The 17,513-nt window shown below is 47.5% G+C and overlaps 1 protein-coding gene across 6 annotated transcripts in view; it reads right to left on the bottom strand.

Annotated features, from left to right (window-relative positions):
* Positions 1-7,344: 7,344 nt before the first annotated feature.
* LOC103657401 (actin-binding LIM protein 1) overlaps positions 7,345-17,513 on the bottom strand; it is an 88,114-nt gene continuing 77,945 nt past the window's right edge. For all 6 annotated transcript variants that reach the window (XM_040624491.1, XM_040624492.1, XM_040624495.1 and 3 more), the window contains 4 exons: positions 15,328-15,335; positions 14,426-14,500; positions 13,414-13,494; positions 7,345-12,344 (listed from right to left, as the gene is read on the bottom strand). In XM_040624491.1, the coding sequence (XP_040480425.1) occupies positions 12,231-12,344; positions 13,414-13,494; positions 14,426-14,500; positions 15,328-15,335 (278 nt within the window). In that variant the 3' untranslated portion in view covers positions 7,345-12,230. The remainder of the gene's footprint in view (positions 12,345-13,413; positions 13,495-14,425; positions 14,501-15,327; positions 15,336-17,513) is intronic.

Below are 17,513 nucleotides of genomic sequence, written 5' to 3'. Positions count from 1 at the left end.
AGGTGTATTTTTTTCCCAGCTGAGGCTTGTTATTCCATTCTCTCTAAGGCAGCTTTCGAAAAGCAGAAGTTCTTAATTTTGATTAAGACTAATTTATTACTTTTTAACATTTTGTGGATCGTGCTTTTGGTGTCGCATCTGAGAACTTTTTGCCCCACTCTGGGTCATGAACATTTTCTCCAGAACTTGTACAGGGCTAGGGTCTGCGTTTAGGTCTTTGGTCTACTTTGATTTCTATTTTGGCTTGTGAACTTTTCATCTGCTTTTCATCCAAATCTAATCTACGGTTGACTCATCTGTGCCTCTCCCCAGCCTTTCAGCTTGTTGAGGGCAGGGACTGTGTCTTCTCGGGGTCGGCAGGTGCATGACCTGAGAGGGAGCTCTTCTTCGGCCGTGAGGCCCCGCCCCTCACGTGACCCAACCTAGCCCCACCCCCGATTTGATTCACGTTCATATTTTCCACGACACCAAGCATCACATTTCTCCCTTTAGGTGCTGAATAGACGTCACTGAAATTTTAAAATGAGATATTAGGATGGCTTTAGGGTTGGTTATGCCATTGAGAATTAAGGGAAATAAGCACAACTAGTAAAATCAGGACAGGAAGGATAGAAGGATAAGGGGTGAGCTCCCAGTGCCACTTTTCATTCGTTCCCCTCTCTTGTCCCACTCGTTGCACTTTTCCCCCCCTGAACATGAGCTTTCATGTAACATTCGCTTTTGGGCTACATGGGGAGTAGGAAAAGAAACTTCTCTATTCAAGAGTCCCAGATGGAAATTTATTCTCTCAGAGTTCTAGAGTCCAAAAGTCCCAAATCAAGGTGTGGGTAGGGCCATGCTCCCACTAAAGGCTCTAGAAGATTCCTTCCTCTTCCAGCTTCCAGTGGCTCCCGGCCTTCCGGGGCTTGTGGCCGCATAAAGAGGATCTCTGCCCTGTCCTCACATGAGCTTCTTTGCATGTATCTCTGTGTCATCATCCTCTTTTTCTTCAATTTACTTACTTGAGAGAGATGGAGAGAGAGCACAAGCAGGGCGAGGGGTGGAGGGAGAGAGAGAAGCAGACTCCCTGCTGAGCAAGGAGCCCAAGGCAGTTCTCGATCCCCGGACCCTGGGGTCATCACCTGAGCTGAAGGCAGATGCTTAACCAACTGAGCCACCCAGGCGCCCCTATGTCGTCTTCTTTTTGGTTTCTTGTAAGGACCCTCATCATTAGATTTAGGGCCCACCTGAATCTAGAATGATCTCATCTCCAGATCCTTGCCTTCATTACATCTGCAAAGATCCTTATTCCAAATAAGGGCATATTCTGAGGTTCTGGGTGACTTATCTTTTGGGGGTTCACTATTTCAACCCACTATCGATGCTTTCATATATTAAGGTTCAAAAATAAAAACAACTAGGGGGTGCCTGGCTGGCTCAGTTGGTAGAGCACACAACTCTTGATCTCAGGGTCGTGAGTTCAAGCCCCACATAGAGATTACTTGAAATAAATAAATAAAAACAACTGCTTTCATGTAAAAGAAGAATTTGTCATCACAAGTCCTGGCTTCCTGGTTCTTACTCCCGCTCCAGCCAGGCCCTGAAGATAGTCACCAAATTTCCCTGGAGTGACTGTTTCAGTAGAAAACTTAAGACTGGAGTTCTTTCCACGGACCCTGCTAGCACACAATAGGCCAAAGAAACAGTGAGCGCACTGGGAAAAGAAAAAATAAGTCATCTGATACAAAAACAGGATTTCTAGGCCATTTTTCAACACTCGGAGGTTTCTTACAGTTGTGGGCAGAGCAAGGGAGAAGAGATGCCAGCGGGTTGTTTTCCCTTTCAGCACCAGGGAGCCTGACTGGTTCTCTCTTATCTCAGGCTTCTCTCTTTCAGTGGAGACCATCTCCTTAATCTTCTTGCAAACGAGGCAACATTTGAGTGGATTCTGATGGCATCTACTCCGAGGGCTGGGCTCCAGGGGTGCTGAAGGACAGTGCTGTTCCCCCTGTAGGAGGCCCCTGGGGACCCTAGGCCTCTCTGTAAGGGCAGCCTTCCAGGCCTTGTCTGACTGCTGGTTCCATGAATTAGGAGCTCGGTGACAGATGCTCGGCTTAGTCACAGACCAGCTCTGTGACCCGAGACTATGCCTCGTGGAGCCGGAGCGGGCAGAGGTTCCCAGTCCTGGTGGACCATCAGAATCCCATGGCAGGTTTCCAATTTTGTTTAAAGATACAGCTTCTCGGCTCCCACCCTAGAACTACTGAATCAGAATCTCCTTGTGGACTGAAACTGAGCTTTGTAGTTAGACCTGGGCCCGACCTTCTTGGCTGTTTCCACAGGATGCTAAGGGAGCCCGGACAAATCGCGGAACCTCTGATTTGCGTCGCCTCTGATATGCCCTTCAACCATAGTGCTGGCAGGGATCACTGGTAATGCACACAAGAGCGCACATTTGGTGGAAGACATTTGATTAATGATGAATACGTACCAGCAATTTACTGTGAACTGTCTGAAACACCTTGTTTTTACGTGGAGAACAGAAGTAATGGTTCTATTCAAGCAAAAACGAAAACAAAAAACCCCCAGGAGAATCCAGCTGATTTTTGCTCCTATCTGATGGGAAGTAACCACCATGAACATTTTCTAGCTTCCATTACAAGAAGAATGTTCCAACACAAAAGCAGGAACGAAAGGACCTTTTCTTTCTGTGCCAACATCTGTCCAGTTTAGAACAAAGTGTTATTCATGGCCAGCCTCCACCTTGCCGACAGAGGCTGGTATTTGTCTTTGCAAAGATGGCCCTTTTGGCAAATCATTAGAAAACCACGTGCTAACACGGAGACCCCAGAGAGCTATGACAGCCTTCGGAGGAATGTGGCTTTTGGACCTGAGGGGAGGGGTTAGAAGCCTACCCACTTGCCAGGGGGCCTCTCCCAGTCCTGGGTTTACCCTTCGCAGATGAAGTGAAATAATGTACACCAAGTACCTAGCCCAGTGCCTGGCATTCCAGAGGCCCTCACCGAATGTCTGCTGCTGCCACCATCCACCCTCTCCTTATCATCCGGACTCCTGCACCTTGAGTCAGATTCCCAAACTCCGTGTCTGGAAGCCACCCAAGCCTCCAGGCCCTCAGCGATGTTCTGGGAGGTCCCACCACTAAAACATGCTAAGGGCAAAGCAGAAACTACTTCTGCTTTGGAGGAAAGGTTCTCCCAAGCCAACTTTTCTTTTTATCTGAGGGGAAGGGCTGAGTTAAGACACAGCCGCAGGGGGACAGCACAAATAAATATGGAAAAACCTCTCTAGGGGCGGCCATTGTACTTAGTACAATGGCAATGGTGGGGCCCAGAGAGCATTTTTATCCAGCTGAGATTAGAAAGTAAACTAAATGTGGACATATCACCCTGTCCTCCAGAGCCCTGACTCACTACAACCCACCCCTGAGGGCTGTAGGAGTGGAAGGGGAAGACTCTGACTTTTGGTCAGAGTCCTGGGCTACCACGGGAGGAGGGGGCGGTGGGGAAGGAAATTTAGGGTGTGGAGGCAGGTTCTCAAGCACGGGGTTGGGATTCCCAGAAGTTTTGGGCACAAGTCCTCTGACCACCCTGGGCTTTCTCAAAAGCTGCCAGCACCAAGTCCCCACCCTTCCCAGGGCTTTCCGGCCAACAATAAGCGCGTCCAACAGGGCAGGGCTGGCGACACACCCAGGCAGGGCTGGCCCCGCAGAGAGGAGGAACCCCCTTCCCATGATGGGCAGGAGGGGCTGAGTAGGACTGGTGGCTTTCTGGAGCTGAGGAAATGTGCCCCAATACTGTAAGGACTGGCAGCTCAGCCTTTGCTGCCTTGGTTGTTTTGAAGTAATACAGTGAGAAAGATCTTTCTGGAAGCAAAGCCGTCTTTCATGAAAAGGAGTCTCAGCTCTTCTGCAGGTGGTGTTTCTAAGTATTCCTGATGTAGCTTAGGGAAATCCTCCTGACCCAGGAAGCACTGGGGCCCAATAGCTTCGAAACCCCTTGGGAAGAGCTGAGCCCCAAGATGACCCCTTGAGATGCTTCTGTTTTGAGCAGCCTGCCACCACAGCTGGCCACATTACCCGTGGGGGCACCCGAGCCCTTCTCTGCTTGACACTTGTCTACATGCTGAACTTGAAACTGGGGAGTTGGGGGTGCGGGCGGAGGGGTAATGCAAAGAGCTGTATGGAGTAAACCACATGATACGCTTAGCTCAGGGCTGGGCACAGACGGCTCCTTATTACATGGCAGCGGCTTTTTTTTAAAATAAAAGCTGATGCTTGAGTGTTCATCTTGTATGATGCCAGGGCCTGTACAGGAGGCTCACAAGAACCCTTCGAGGTAGCTATTATTCCTCCTCTTTTATAGAAATGGAAATTGAGACTTAGAGAAGTGAAGCAAATTGTCAGGAGTTACACAGCTAATTACTGGTGGAGCTGGAACCCAAACCCCAGACAGTTTGACCCCATAGCCGGCACTCAGCGGCTGTGTAGTACTTTCTGGTATTACTATTCCCTGGCGCCTCTTCAGAGGATCTCAGTCCTACAGTATTATTGGACAGAGAGCAGGCTGTTATTGAAGCATATAAAAGAAGTTGTGGGCTTGCTTTCATGCTGCAGTATTTATAAAAGACTGGGGGAGGAAAAGCCCAGAACAAAAACTAAAGTTCTTGAGTGATGAAACTATTTAACATAGGACCTAGAAACCCTCATTCCCCAATACCACCTATCAGTGTAATGCTTTCCTGTGTCTCAGCACTCCACCTTGCTTTATCTGGCCTAACAACCCCAGAGTGTAGCCAGAACGCAGGTATTCACTCCTAATTTACTGATGAGGAGACCGAGGCTTAGAGTTTATGGGGTTCTTCAAGTCTAAGTGGCCGATTACTCTTCATAAAGATCACTGATGATGTTCCTTGAGCAATTACTATGTCCTGGGTACTGTGTGGTGCTCGACAGGAGTTAAAATGTAGCCACAGTCTTCTGATGGGCATTAGTGTTTTGTCCATTTCGCAGATGAACAACTTGAGGCCTCGGGAGGTGAAATCACCGGCCCTAAGACACAGAGTTAGTGAGTTCCCCCCAAGCTTGCTCATACTAGCACCTTGGCAGCAGTGATGGGGCTCACAGCCTAGTGAAGGGAACTGACCGGTCTCACACAGAGAACCTCCTCTCTGCAGTGCACCCCGGGAGATTTGGAGTGTGGGAGACACAGTCCTTGCCTTCAGAAGGTCATGGAGACGCAAAGAACAGTACGGGATTTGAAGACAGGCCTCAGTAATTCCAGTTTACGGCTTACTAGTTGACGGTCAGCCATATTTCATTAGCTGCTGAGCTTTGATTTCTTTACCTGTACAGCAGAGCAACCATGACCTGTCTTGGAGGGCTGTTTCACAGAGGCCCTGGCACTCAAGAGAGACCTCACCGCAGTTCGACAGAGGAGCAGAAACACGCAAAGCTAGCAGTACTAGGCAACGTTGGCAAAGCCTCACACGTGATGTTCAACCATAGGCGTGCCAAGAATTTCCTGGGGCAGGTTGGGCTGGGCTCATCAAGGCAGGCTCTTAGGGGGGGTGTGAACTCAAGCTTGTCTTTGATTCGGGGCCAACAGAGCCCATGGGAAATTCACATGGGTAACTCCAAAGAGCTACGGATGACTGATTTCAAACAGTCAGTGTTGCCATTACCTCCTGTCCCAGGGGCCAGATCCTTCTGCTCTCCACCTCCTTGAAGAACTGGACATCGTAGGGGAGAAATGCTGTCCCAAAGCTACAGAGGCGGGAGAGGGCACGGTGTAGTTCAGGAAACTTGCAGTGGTTTGGAAGAGCTGGAGGGCGCGAGTCGAAGGTGGGGCATTGTGGGAGGGACGGCAGTGGGTGAGGCGAGGGCCATGGGCTGTGACCTTGGCTGTGTCTGAGGGCTAACCACTGAACTGACCCAGGAAGTCAGCCTTCAATGAAAAGGTGATCATAGTGGCAAAAGCCACAGAGAGCTCAAGATAAGGGCCGAAGGTAAACCTGACTGAGGTCATCAGAGCCCAGAGTGGTGATGCCCGCGCAGGCGGAGACGGAAGTGAATGGAACACAGGCCTCTAGCTGGGCCTCCTGACCTGTTTTCTGTACTAGTAAACTAAACGTGCCAACCGTCTGGAGCACAGTCTGTTTCTGGCTGTGTGATGAGGGTCCACGTGAATGCTAGTGTGACTGGCCCCCGGACAGGTGTTATGGATTGCATGTTTGGGTCCCCCCCACCCCCCAAATTTACATGTCAAAATCCCAATCCCCAGTGGGATGGCATTAGGAGGCAAGGCCTCTGGTAATTAGATCACGAAGGTGGAGCCCTCAGGATGGAATTAGCATCCTTATAATAAGAGACAGAAGAGCTTGCTTCCTCTCGCGCTCTCTCTGCCATGTGGCTATCTACAAACCACGCACATTCTCACCAGACATCACATCTGCCAGCACATTGATCTTGGACTGCCCTGCCTCCAGAACTATGAGAAATGAATGTTTGCTGTCTATGGAAGTCCGTTAATAGCAGCCTGAACTGAAGAGACAAGAGGCATGCAGGAGAATGGCTATGGTCAGAATAGGCCACCTCGAGTCTAAATACATCCTTGCATTTTCTAGCAGGCCCAAAATTGTGGCAGTGAGAATAACATGTAAATCAAAATCTAGAAGACTTTCTTCAAGTCTGATAACGCAGGGGAGGTCAAAGCTCTAGAAGATGTATTTCTACCATTGCACTGCAGTTTCTAGTAAGTAGCCTACACTTACAGTGGTTCAGAAGCTCTTGGCCTCAAACTTCCTCACTTCCCCCTTCTTGTCCAGAAGATGAGACTGTCACTGCTCTGCGTCACAAAACCAAACACCAGGTAGACCAGCACAGCCCAATGGTTTTTGGATATTTTCCCTTGAGGGCCGCCTGGGTAGCTCAGTGGGTTGGGTGACCGACTATTGATTTCGGCTCAGGTCGTGATCTCGGGATTGTTAAGATCGAGCTCTGGGAGCTCTGCGCTCAGCAGGGAGTCTGCTTGAGATTCTCCCTCCCTCCCCCCACTCCAACCCCGCTCACGTGCTTGCCCTCTAAAAAATAAACATTTTCCCTTTAGTCAGCTTGGTCAATTTGGTCTGTATTACTGCACAAACAGTCCTGGAACATACCATTGCTACTGGTTGCATGTCCGCCCTCAACAGCCTTCCTGTGTGCTAAAAATGCATTCCTAAGGCTTTGGTTTGATTCTGGTTTTGTGCTGGGTCATTGGAAGTCGGACTGGTACTTCTTCCGACGGGACAGACCTTTAAAGGGCGCAGGGGAGCAAGAAAGAAACACGGCGCAGAGGCGTTTGGGAATAGAATAAAGCACACACTTTATTCACTGAGTGGTGAGTGTACAGCAGTGACGAGAGGACAGGGCGGGGAGCGGCGAGCGCTGCTTGCACAGGAGCGTGGAGCAGGTCGGACTGTCAAGCACGGCAACGCGGGGCCAGCGGGCCGCCCCTGCCTCTGCACTAGTCCGCGGTCTGCGGGGCGCGGACGGACACCCACTCACTTTCACGGGGGACACAACACATCTTGTACACAGTGGTTCTTCCAAATACTCACTTTCATATTTCTGAAAGGGGAGGGAAGGAAGAACTGGATGTCTTCTGACACTTGCAAGAAAATTCCATTAAACTGAACTTAAACTGAAAGGACTCCAAGAGATTTGATGCAGGATTGTCGGCAACTCACAGACACCACACACATTACTGGACGGGTCTGTACATAGAACCCAAAAGGAACATCAATATTGTGGACACTTGTTTTCTCTTCCATGGGATCAGGAAACAGGCATATACAATCATTAAGCGGCTCCCCACCTTTCTGAACCGTAGTGGATACGGTATTGTCTCCCGCTACCTTTGGTGAATGGGTTTCCGAAAGCGACTCGCGAGATCTTCGCTCTTGAGAGAGACACTTTTGGGATGAATTTCATTTAATGATAACAACTGCCAGTCCATTACACCAACCATCAGAAAACGTTGCATTTGTTTAATTTTGCTGTGTTTACATAGACTGTTTAGAAAGTTTCTTTCAGCTGAAATTGACCGCTTCCCCCTTTCCTTTTGAGTTTGCCGTAAATTAAACTCACCCACATGAAAACATAAAAATCCATATGCAAAGCACATCAATCACCATCTCCTCATGGCTTCCTGGGCAGCAAATGGAAAGGCTGATTTTTTTTTTTTAAGCCAGAGTAAAAGTTTCTCTTTCTTTCATTATAGCATAGTTGGCTAGTTTCCTTAATGTACGTTATCACAATAAGCTGGTGTCACAGCAAAAATCTCAAGCCTGAAATAATCTCTTCTCTGAATAGAACATTCTTCAAAAGGGAGTACTAACAAGTGAGCTGTAAGGTTTACTCACAAACACTTGGTTTGTCAAAAGAATAATTTTAAAGATCAAGTCAGGTCAAGGCTGGCCTAGGAAGGGTAGGTTAAACAGTGACCAGTAATGTAGAAGACGTGATTTGTAAAAACTGAGCTTGCCTTGGAGGACGCAGGGGGTGGGGAAGATTACATGGAGTTCACGTCCTTCCACCACCTTTCCTGACAGTCAGACAGAGGGCTCGCCTGCCCCTTCAACGCACAGAATGCTAACACCAAGCTTTTCGAAATAATTTTTAGAAAGACCTACCTAGTCAAAAGTGGTTAATTCCATTTTTTTAACTTGCAAAAGCATATATATTTTATATAATCATCTGAGAAGCAATTCTTTAGAAAAAGGTGTTTGCTTGAAAGTGTAAAGAAATTAGGTGAAAGTTTTATAAACATTTCCAGCAAGACTTCTCGAAGTAGAGTTGACGGCCATCACCAGATTGAGAGGATAAGTGGCAGAGGGAGTGTGCACCGTATGACCCATTAACCCTGGCTTTTCTGTTGGAAGTTTCAGAGAACAGGCAGTTTCTCTTTAGTCACCGAAGAAGTCACATTAAGGACATCTCATAACTAACTCAAACTGAAATACAGATGCATAGCTGGCTATACAAATTCCCACGTGCTCTTAAGGTCTCATCTTTAATCACACGGGAAGAAGAAATATGGTATCCTGGCTCTTCTGGAAGAAACTTTAAAGGAAGCACTGACTTTCACGCTGTCAGAGGCCTCTTTTGCTTCGCGCAGGCGTTGTGGCTTAAAGAATCACAAATAAGCCCAACGCTCAAAAATGTAGCCCTTTGGGTATGTACCAGGAAGGTTTGCCACGTGTGGACGTCCTCCCCTGGAGTGAATAATCCCTGTTCCTTGGACTGCGTTAACAACTGAATTTTTATGTGTAATGCAGAGTGGGGTTCAGGCAGAGAACACTGAGCTCCTGTACAGTGGCCTGGACATTTTGAGGACAAGCATGCTGAGCCCAGTTTAAAACAAAAACAAAAAAAAACAAAAAAAACAAAAAAAAAAAAGGAGAGGCCATTGTAGCCCATATATTAGATTTGGCAGTTAGGAGAACCAGGTGGCCCCATGACCCATCCCTCCAGCTGGAGCCTTCTGCTGGGAGTGGAGTTTTGGGGGAAACCAGTCCACATTATGGTTTCCCACGACCCCTCCCCAGAGCATAGCACCACTCTGTTTGTAGACAGGAGGCTACTGACATTTTCTGGTAATGCATTTTTGCACGGTATAGTTTAAATTAGCTAATACACTTGCTATGGAAAGAAGCTTCCCACCCCACCCCCCACCCCCAAGTTGGATGCAGAACTGAATTCAAAAAAGATAAGAAAAGTAGAGTTTCCCTATGGGTGGGAGAGGTTTTGGGTTCAGATCTTTAACTATCATTGCAATTTGTCTTGCACTGACATTTGCTCGGCATGTGCATGGGTCATAACTCATGACAATGTTGAGGGTCCTTTATGGTCCCCGTAATGAAAAAATTCTCTCCACCAGCTTAGCACTGGGACCCATCTGGCCATCCTCATTCTTGATTACTGGGAATGCACCACGGTCCGCACTCCTCACACTTTGCCAGAGCAAAGCAAGGACTAGGATACGCAGGCATTGTACTGAGGCTGCCACTGCCGGAGAGGTCAGAGCGAAGATGGGACAGCAGAAATATTGAATTAAAGCACGAGGCCACTGAAGGCACCGAACTGCAAAGTTGCAGTCTGGGGCTTCAGCCCAAGGAGGAGCTGGTCGTCTCACGTCTGCTCCATCAGAATCATTTGCAAAATATGTTAGTAGGTCCAACACACACACCCACCCACACCCCCACACCCACACACTCGTATTTGTGAGAACAGTCCTCAAACATTCAGTGTGCAGCACCGAAAGGACAGGCAGCTTTCGATCCCTTCGGGATGAGCACAGGAGAGGCTGTAAAGCCATCACAGAGCTCGTCACAGCACCCAGGTGACCGAGTGGGTCCCAAGTTAGAGGTCTGCAGCACAGTTTCTGAAACTATTTTTACTTGGCTTTTTAACAGGGAGATCAGCTACTAACTATTCGAATACTTGGTGGCAGCAGGAAGAATTTCTGAGCTTTTATTAGTAGTGGCATAGGAAGAGAATTCAAACGATTTCTCCTTTGGCTTTAAAGCAGAGTTTAAATTCCTAGGCAGAGCCCCCAAAGCACGAGAATAAAGGTGAAAACCACCCATGTGTGGAGCTGGATGGAGATACCCTCCCTTGTCCACCTCACCGCTCACTTGAGTCACGGCCAGAGGCGTCCAGGAATCGTGATGGGGTTTTGGTGAAATCCTAGGCTCCCCTCTGAATCTTGGGTTGCTGAATTTGTGGACTCGGGTGTAATGCTCCAATATCCACGTACAGCCTCATCTGAGGTCTGGGATCTTCACCGTGCTGCTGACCCGAGCTACATGGATCGCGGGGGACGCTGGCTTCTGACACTGACACCCTTCCACGAAGGATGCCCTGTCGGGTGCGGTTTAGCCTCAATCCTGACCTCTGAGTCATGCGCACGTGTGCAAACGGTCCTCAGAAGCTGCAGCACAGCAGCACAAACATTCAAGCAGAGAAATGTACAAGAACGTGCGGACTCCCCACACCACCCTGGGTGCGGTCACTTACACACTCCGTGCACACACACACACACACACGCCGTGAAGTCAACAGAGTTGGGCAAGAAGGAAAGCTGAAAAGGCCAAATGAAATCAATCTGAGGCAATATACCCTGGAGTTGCAGAGATTTCCAAGCGGAAAGCATGCCTTTCCTTAGCCTACTACTGAAAAGACCTCCAAAAAATCCAAAATCCGTGTGGGCTTGATCAGATTCAGAGGACGCTGGGTGAGGAGCAGAGGATGCAGGGTGGAAGAACTTGCATTGGCGGGACACAGAATTTTCTTTCTTTCTTTCTTTCTTTTTTTTTTTTTTTTTGCCAAGAGTGCTGTGGCCCTGGGGCAAAAATCATCTAACAGCACATAACGGGAGATCATTTCTCCCTTTCCTTTCCTTTCCATGGGGGCCTGTGACAGCTCCCATCCTTGGTGGGGAGGCAGAACGAAGTGCACCAGGTGAAGCAGAAAAAGAATTAAGGGAGATACTCCTTTCATTCCTTTTCCCTCTCTTTCTCTCTCTCTCTCTTTTTTAGTAATAGCTAAGTAATTTGCCAACCAGGTCCTAGCAAAGAGTAGAGAAAAAGGAGCTTGTTAAAAATGACCTTGGCTGCCCTTCAGCCCACTCCCACAGAGCTGCCCAGTTTCCCGACTCTGATTTCCATCCTGCGGGGGCCCAGGCCGGGCCTCATGAGGCCAGTGAGGACAGGGGTGTGCAAAGTGGTGCGACCACATGGATACGTCCCTTAGGCTCTTTCTTCTTTGCCACGGTGCTACATAATAAATATATTCCTACTTTGGAACGATTACAACTGCTTTTTTCCACGCGGGACCCTAAGGGCACTTGCTGGCTCTGACCCATACGGTCGGCACTCCTGTGAGACAACAGTGAAAGGAAGTGAAAGGAGTAACTCCTGTCGTGTACATAAGGTGATGCCAAAAGGTCACATGTGAACACTACTGTTGAGTGTGCGGAACACGGAAATTTCGACCCCGTTACTTCTTGGCAAGTGTTGCCGGTGGTGGGCCCGGTATTTGGCTCATGGGTGTTTTAATCAGGCTTCTTGTTTTGCTGTTGTGGAGGGACAGTAGTTTGCAAATTCTCCAATCAAGTTTGGGCCTCAACACAACATCCTACATGTCACCGCCATGCCAGTCCTTTTCCTAACTGCTGTCTACGCGGGGGAGCTCAGAAGAGTTTCGCTTTCTTCTTCATGTCGTTGCGTCTCCAAAGAGGTAACTTGTCAAATTCCTGTATGGACATTCCAAAGATTTCCCGAAACACTTCTGGGGCTAAGTGGCGCTGTGGGTGGGAGAAAGAACAGTGGTCAGTCCTGAGGGCCATCCTCTCGAGCCTACAAGCGATCATTCTGAAGAGTGAGGCAGAATGATGGCAGACGAGTTTAGCTCGGAGGCTGGTTAGCAGGCACGGGACCAACTGGCTCCTTACCTGGTTGGCCCAGGTGAGGCAGCCTCCCCAGCAGACAAAGGAGCTGGCGGAGTGGTAATGCTTATCGTAGTACGCTACATGCTGAAGGGGCATAGGAAGGGGATTCGTTATGCTGGAGGCAACTCCACGTCAGGCCCTTGGGATGCTGAGAAGATGCAGGGAAAATGGACCAGAGCAATAAGAAAGCCAGAGAGAGACTTCTAGAGTGGTGTCTGGGGAGCCCTGGGGCTTCCTCCTGGCTCAGCAGCAGCAGGAGTTCTGCTGGAGGCCTGCTCCATGAGGAGAATGGATTCCATCTGTCATCCCTCCTAAAAAGTTCCCTTAGGATAGTGGAGCCTTTATTCTCTGTGCCAGACTGACTTCACATACAAGGTACTGCCTTTTGTCAGGGAAAAGTAATGCTTCTTTATGAGACTGGCAGCCAGAGTTTTTCTTAATTAAAATCACTCAGATGGAAAAGTATGATCAGCCTTGCGTGTCTAAGGAGGTCTTGAGTATGTGCACCCAGATAACCCTGCAGCGAGCAACGTGGAACAGCCAAGAGGCAAACTTGTCCAGGGCAAACCTCTTTACTGAGCACTTCCTTCTCTCTCTCAACGAGCTCAACCCAGGCTCTGGGATATGTGAAGGGGGACGGGATTCCATTCTACAAAACCAGCCATAATCAAGCTTCCGCAGAACACAACTAAAATCACACCGTGTCTCCTGGCTCATCTTCTGGGCTTTACCACACATGTAGGCTGATCTCGTAAAAGGTGTATTATTCGGGTTTTCAATCCCGTTATCTTAGTTCTACCTACCATATGAGGTTGATTCTTTTCATTGTGTTTTTTTTTTTTTGCCTTCATTGAAACATTTCTTAGGAGAAAGCTGGGGGAAATGCGTGGGGATCTGCGGTTGGCACTGGTTAGTTAGAGTTTACCTCCAGCCTGGTTCTGTCCACCTCTCTCAGGATTTTGTTGCGCCCTCTGTTGGTCACCATCAGCATTTCATACGGAAATATCTGAGGAGCAAAGAAAACACCTCTTCTAGAACACTGCTATTTTATTAACAAGCAGAATCTACCTAAAATTTAGTATTCCCAAGATAAGCTTCTAAGACATTATAATTCCGGTATCTGAGTGATGGGTGTTCCTCACGTATCCCGTGGACAGGGACCAGTTCTTACACATTTCCTCAACTTACCATGTCTCATGTAGCACTGTGCCTCTGGAGGGCTTTGTTGAGTGAAAAAATACAAACTTACTATGTCTTGGGGGTAAAGGTAAAAATTAGAAGTAAAATGATAGGAACACGGTTTATATGGCCAGGGTACCTCTGCAGGGTTCACCAGTCTTGTTCCATGAGAGGCTCATGATTTCACAGAAACAGGCAGACCGAGAAGCAGTGTTCTGGTGGAGGACACTGAAATAAGCCCCAGTCATGGTCCCTAGGGAGCACAGACTTAGACCCCTCCGGAGTTTCAGGGTGGTCTGGAGCTTGGGTAACCAACCATCCCAGTTGGCCCGGGACTGAGAAGGTTCTGGAATGCTAGACTTTCAGTGCTAACACTGGGAAAGTCCTGGGCAAATGGGATGTCTTGGTCACCCTATCTGGAGTAGTTGGCAGCTGCCCCACTTAGCACTGGGCATGCCTCGTGGTGCTTGCGGCAGGGGCCAAGTGAGTACTAAGCTCACAGCTATGAGAGGTGTGCTGATGCTTCACTGTGAACAAGCAGGACCACACCCTGCGAGGACTTAAACCTGTTGACTCAGTGTGACAAGATGAGGGGAGTGTCCAGGTACTTTGTGACATGGCCTGTCTAATGCATCAGCCTGGAAGCAAGAGGGCCTCAACACTGAGAATGGTGGAAAGAGAGAATCTAGCCAAATCTCTTCAGGATCATGCCCGGTTTGCTGTCCCCATGTGAGAGCAGAGAGAACGGCTGCACTTGCCTTTGGTTCCAACATGTTGGGCATTGATACCCCTCGATCCATTCTCGTCCCAGACATGTGGCCATCTGGGAGAGTCTGCAACAGAAAAGCTGGTTTAAGGAAGAACACGTGGCAGCATGGCGAGCTGTGGGGGGGACTCTGGGCCTCCCCAAACTCCCTGTTTGGGCCTCAAATCCTCAGTTTTGTAGATGTGTCATCTTAATCACCACACATTTTTCAAAATGAGATCCTTGCTGCATGAAAGCAGGAATACTGGGAATACTGCTCTTTCATCATCAAGCTGGGGACAGATCCTGGCTTACTAACTACGGACTAATTCCTAATTTAGAATCCACACATGAAAGTATATGGTCTACCAAAAAAGTGCCAACTCGGTGATTTTGTTCTTATTTTACTCTTCCTTTTCTTTGCATTTTTTCCCTTTTCTCATTCTCCACCATAATTTTGTAAGGTTTAGAGTCCAGGAAAAAAAGGAATGGTACCAGAGCATCTCTTTCCTCTTGGCCAAGACAAGAGTTTCTTTTCATGTGGGACCACAGGAGGAGGGGAGGACCAAAAGTAACTGAGCAGTTATGACTAAAAGGCAAAACTATTTGAGCAGACCCTTGATGTTGGTCCATTTTCACCCCAGAGAGGACTGGGTCAGAGCAAGTGTCCCCCCCACCCCGACACCTCGCCTGGTTTATGCCACAACCCCAAGGCCTGCGGGGCCAGCTTGACGTTGGCATGAGGCATGCCCGATCCTCATGGCTCCTCACATCTATGGACCAATGAACCAGACAGATCAACCCAAATAAGGATCTTCTCAACAGAAATCCTTCCCTGGATCAGCAACCCATGTCTGCATTGGGCCATGGTTGTTTTGCTGGTGTGGCCAACTTGGGAGAGACGGTGTTCCATACCTGGTAGTCTAGAAAGAAAGAAAAAGAAAATATCAGAAGGGAAAGATCATAGAAAAACATGGAAATATTAACATACCATATCCTACTGCAGTTCCCCAGACATTCTCCAACACACCACATCCCCCTCTGTGGGGGTCTTTGTCCACACTACCTCCCGATCTCCCGACAGCCAGGAAACACCTGCTCCAGTTGCAGTGATCAGTTAAAATGCCCTTTCCTCATGAAAGCTTTCCCTGACACCCTGAAAGTATTTCTGCCTTCTCTGATTTCCAGCAGGCATCACTGGAAGCTTCTCTCCCCTCACCCCAACCTGTCCCTGTCTCTTACTCAGTCATGGGCATTCCTGACAGCCGGGCTACGTCTTGCTTCGGGCACGCTGTATCACTAGATATCTCTCTCATCGAGCCCTCAACACACGGCAGGAGCAATGAATTCATTCTTACACGCCCTGCTTCTCATGGTCTCATTTCAGTAGAGACCCTTTTCGATTTTTTTTAAATTAATTGATTTTTTATTTAAATTCAGTTAATTAACATATAATGTATTATTAGCTTCAGAAGTAGAGGTCAGTGATTCATTGGACTTATATAATACCCAGTGCTGTTTACATCACCCAGTTACCCCATTCCCCCACCTCCCTCCCCTCCAGCAACCCTGTTTCCTATGATTAGGAGTCTCTCTTATGGTTTGTCTCCCTCTCTGATTTCATCTTGTATTATTTTTTCCTCCCTATGATCCTGTTTTGTTTCTTAAATTCCACATGAGTGAGATCATATGATAATTGTCTTTTTCTCTGACTTATTTTGCTTAGCATAATACCCTCTAGTTCCATCCATGTCATTGCAAATGGCAAGATTTCATTTTTTTGATGGCTGAGAAGTAATCCATTGTATGTATATATACACCACATCTTCTTTATTCATTCATCTCTCAATGGACATCTGGGCTCTTTCCACAGTTTGGCTATTGTGGACATTGCTGCTATAATCATTGGGGTGCAGGTGCCCCTTCAGATCACTATATTTGTATCTTTGGGGTAAATACCTAGTAGTGCAATTGCTGGGTCATAGGGTAGCTCTATTTTCAACTTTTTTAGAACTTCCATACTGTTTTCCAGAGTGGCTGCACCAGTTTGCATTCCTAAAAACAGTGTAGGAGGGTTCCCCTTTCTCCGCATCCTTGCCAACATCTGTCATTTCCTGACTTAATTGTAGCCATTCTGACAGGTGTGAGGTGGTATCTCATTGTGGTTTTGATTTGTATTTCCCTGATGCTGACTGATGATGTTGAACATTTTTTCATGTGTCTGTTGGCCATTTGTAGGTCTTCCTTGGAGAAATGTCTGTTTGTGTCTTTTGCTCACTTCTTGATTGGATTATTTGTTCTTTGGGTGTTGAGTTTGATAAGTTCTTTATAGATTTTGGATACTAGTCCTTTATCTGATAAGACATTTGCAAATATCTTCTCCCATTCTGTCGGTTATCGTTTCGTTTTGTCGACTGCTTCCTTTGCTGTGCAAAAGCTTTTTATCTTAATAAAGTTGCCTCTGTTTCCCTTGCCTTTGGAGATGTGTCTAGCAAGATGCTGTGGCCGAGGTCACAGGGGTTGCTGCCTGTTGCCCTCTAGGATTTTGACAGATTCCTGTCTCACATTTAGGTCTTTCATCCATTTTGGGTCTATTTTTGTGTGTGGTGTAAGAAAAATGGTCCAGTTTCATTCTTCTGCATGTGGCTGTACAATTTTTCCAACACCATTTGTTGAAGAGACTGTCTTTTTTCCATTGGATATTCTTTCCTGCTTTGTCGAAGATCAGTTGACCACAGTTCTTAAGAGTTGAGGGTCCATTTCTGGGCTGTCTTTTCTGTTCCATTCATTGATGTGTCTGTTTTTATGCCAGTACCATACTGTCTTGATGATTACAGTTTTGTAATAGAGCTTGAAGTCTGGAATTGTGATGCCACCAGCTTTGGTTTCTTTTTCAACATTCCTTTGGCTATTCGGGGTCTTTTCTGGTTCCATACAAATTTTAGTATTATTTGTTCCAGCACTGTGAAAAAAGTTGATGGTATTTTGATAGGGATTGCAGTGACTGTATAGACTGCTCTAGATGGCACAGGCATCTTAACAATATTTGTTCTTCCAATCCATGAGTATGGACTATTTTTCCATTTCTTTGTGTCTTCCTT

This window comes from Ursus maritimus, unplaced genomic scaffold, assembly GCF_017311325.1.
Source record: "Ursus maritimus isolate PB19 unplaced genomic scaffold, ASM1731132v1 scaffold_7, whole genome shotgun sequence".
Classification (NCBI taxonomy): domain Eukaryota; kingdom Metazoa; phylum Chordata; class Mammalia; order Carnivora; family Ursidae; genus Ursus; species Ursus maritimus.
The sequence above is the reverse complement of the archived record's forward strand: the minus strand, read 5'-3'. Positions and strand labels throughout refer to the sequence as shown.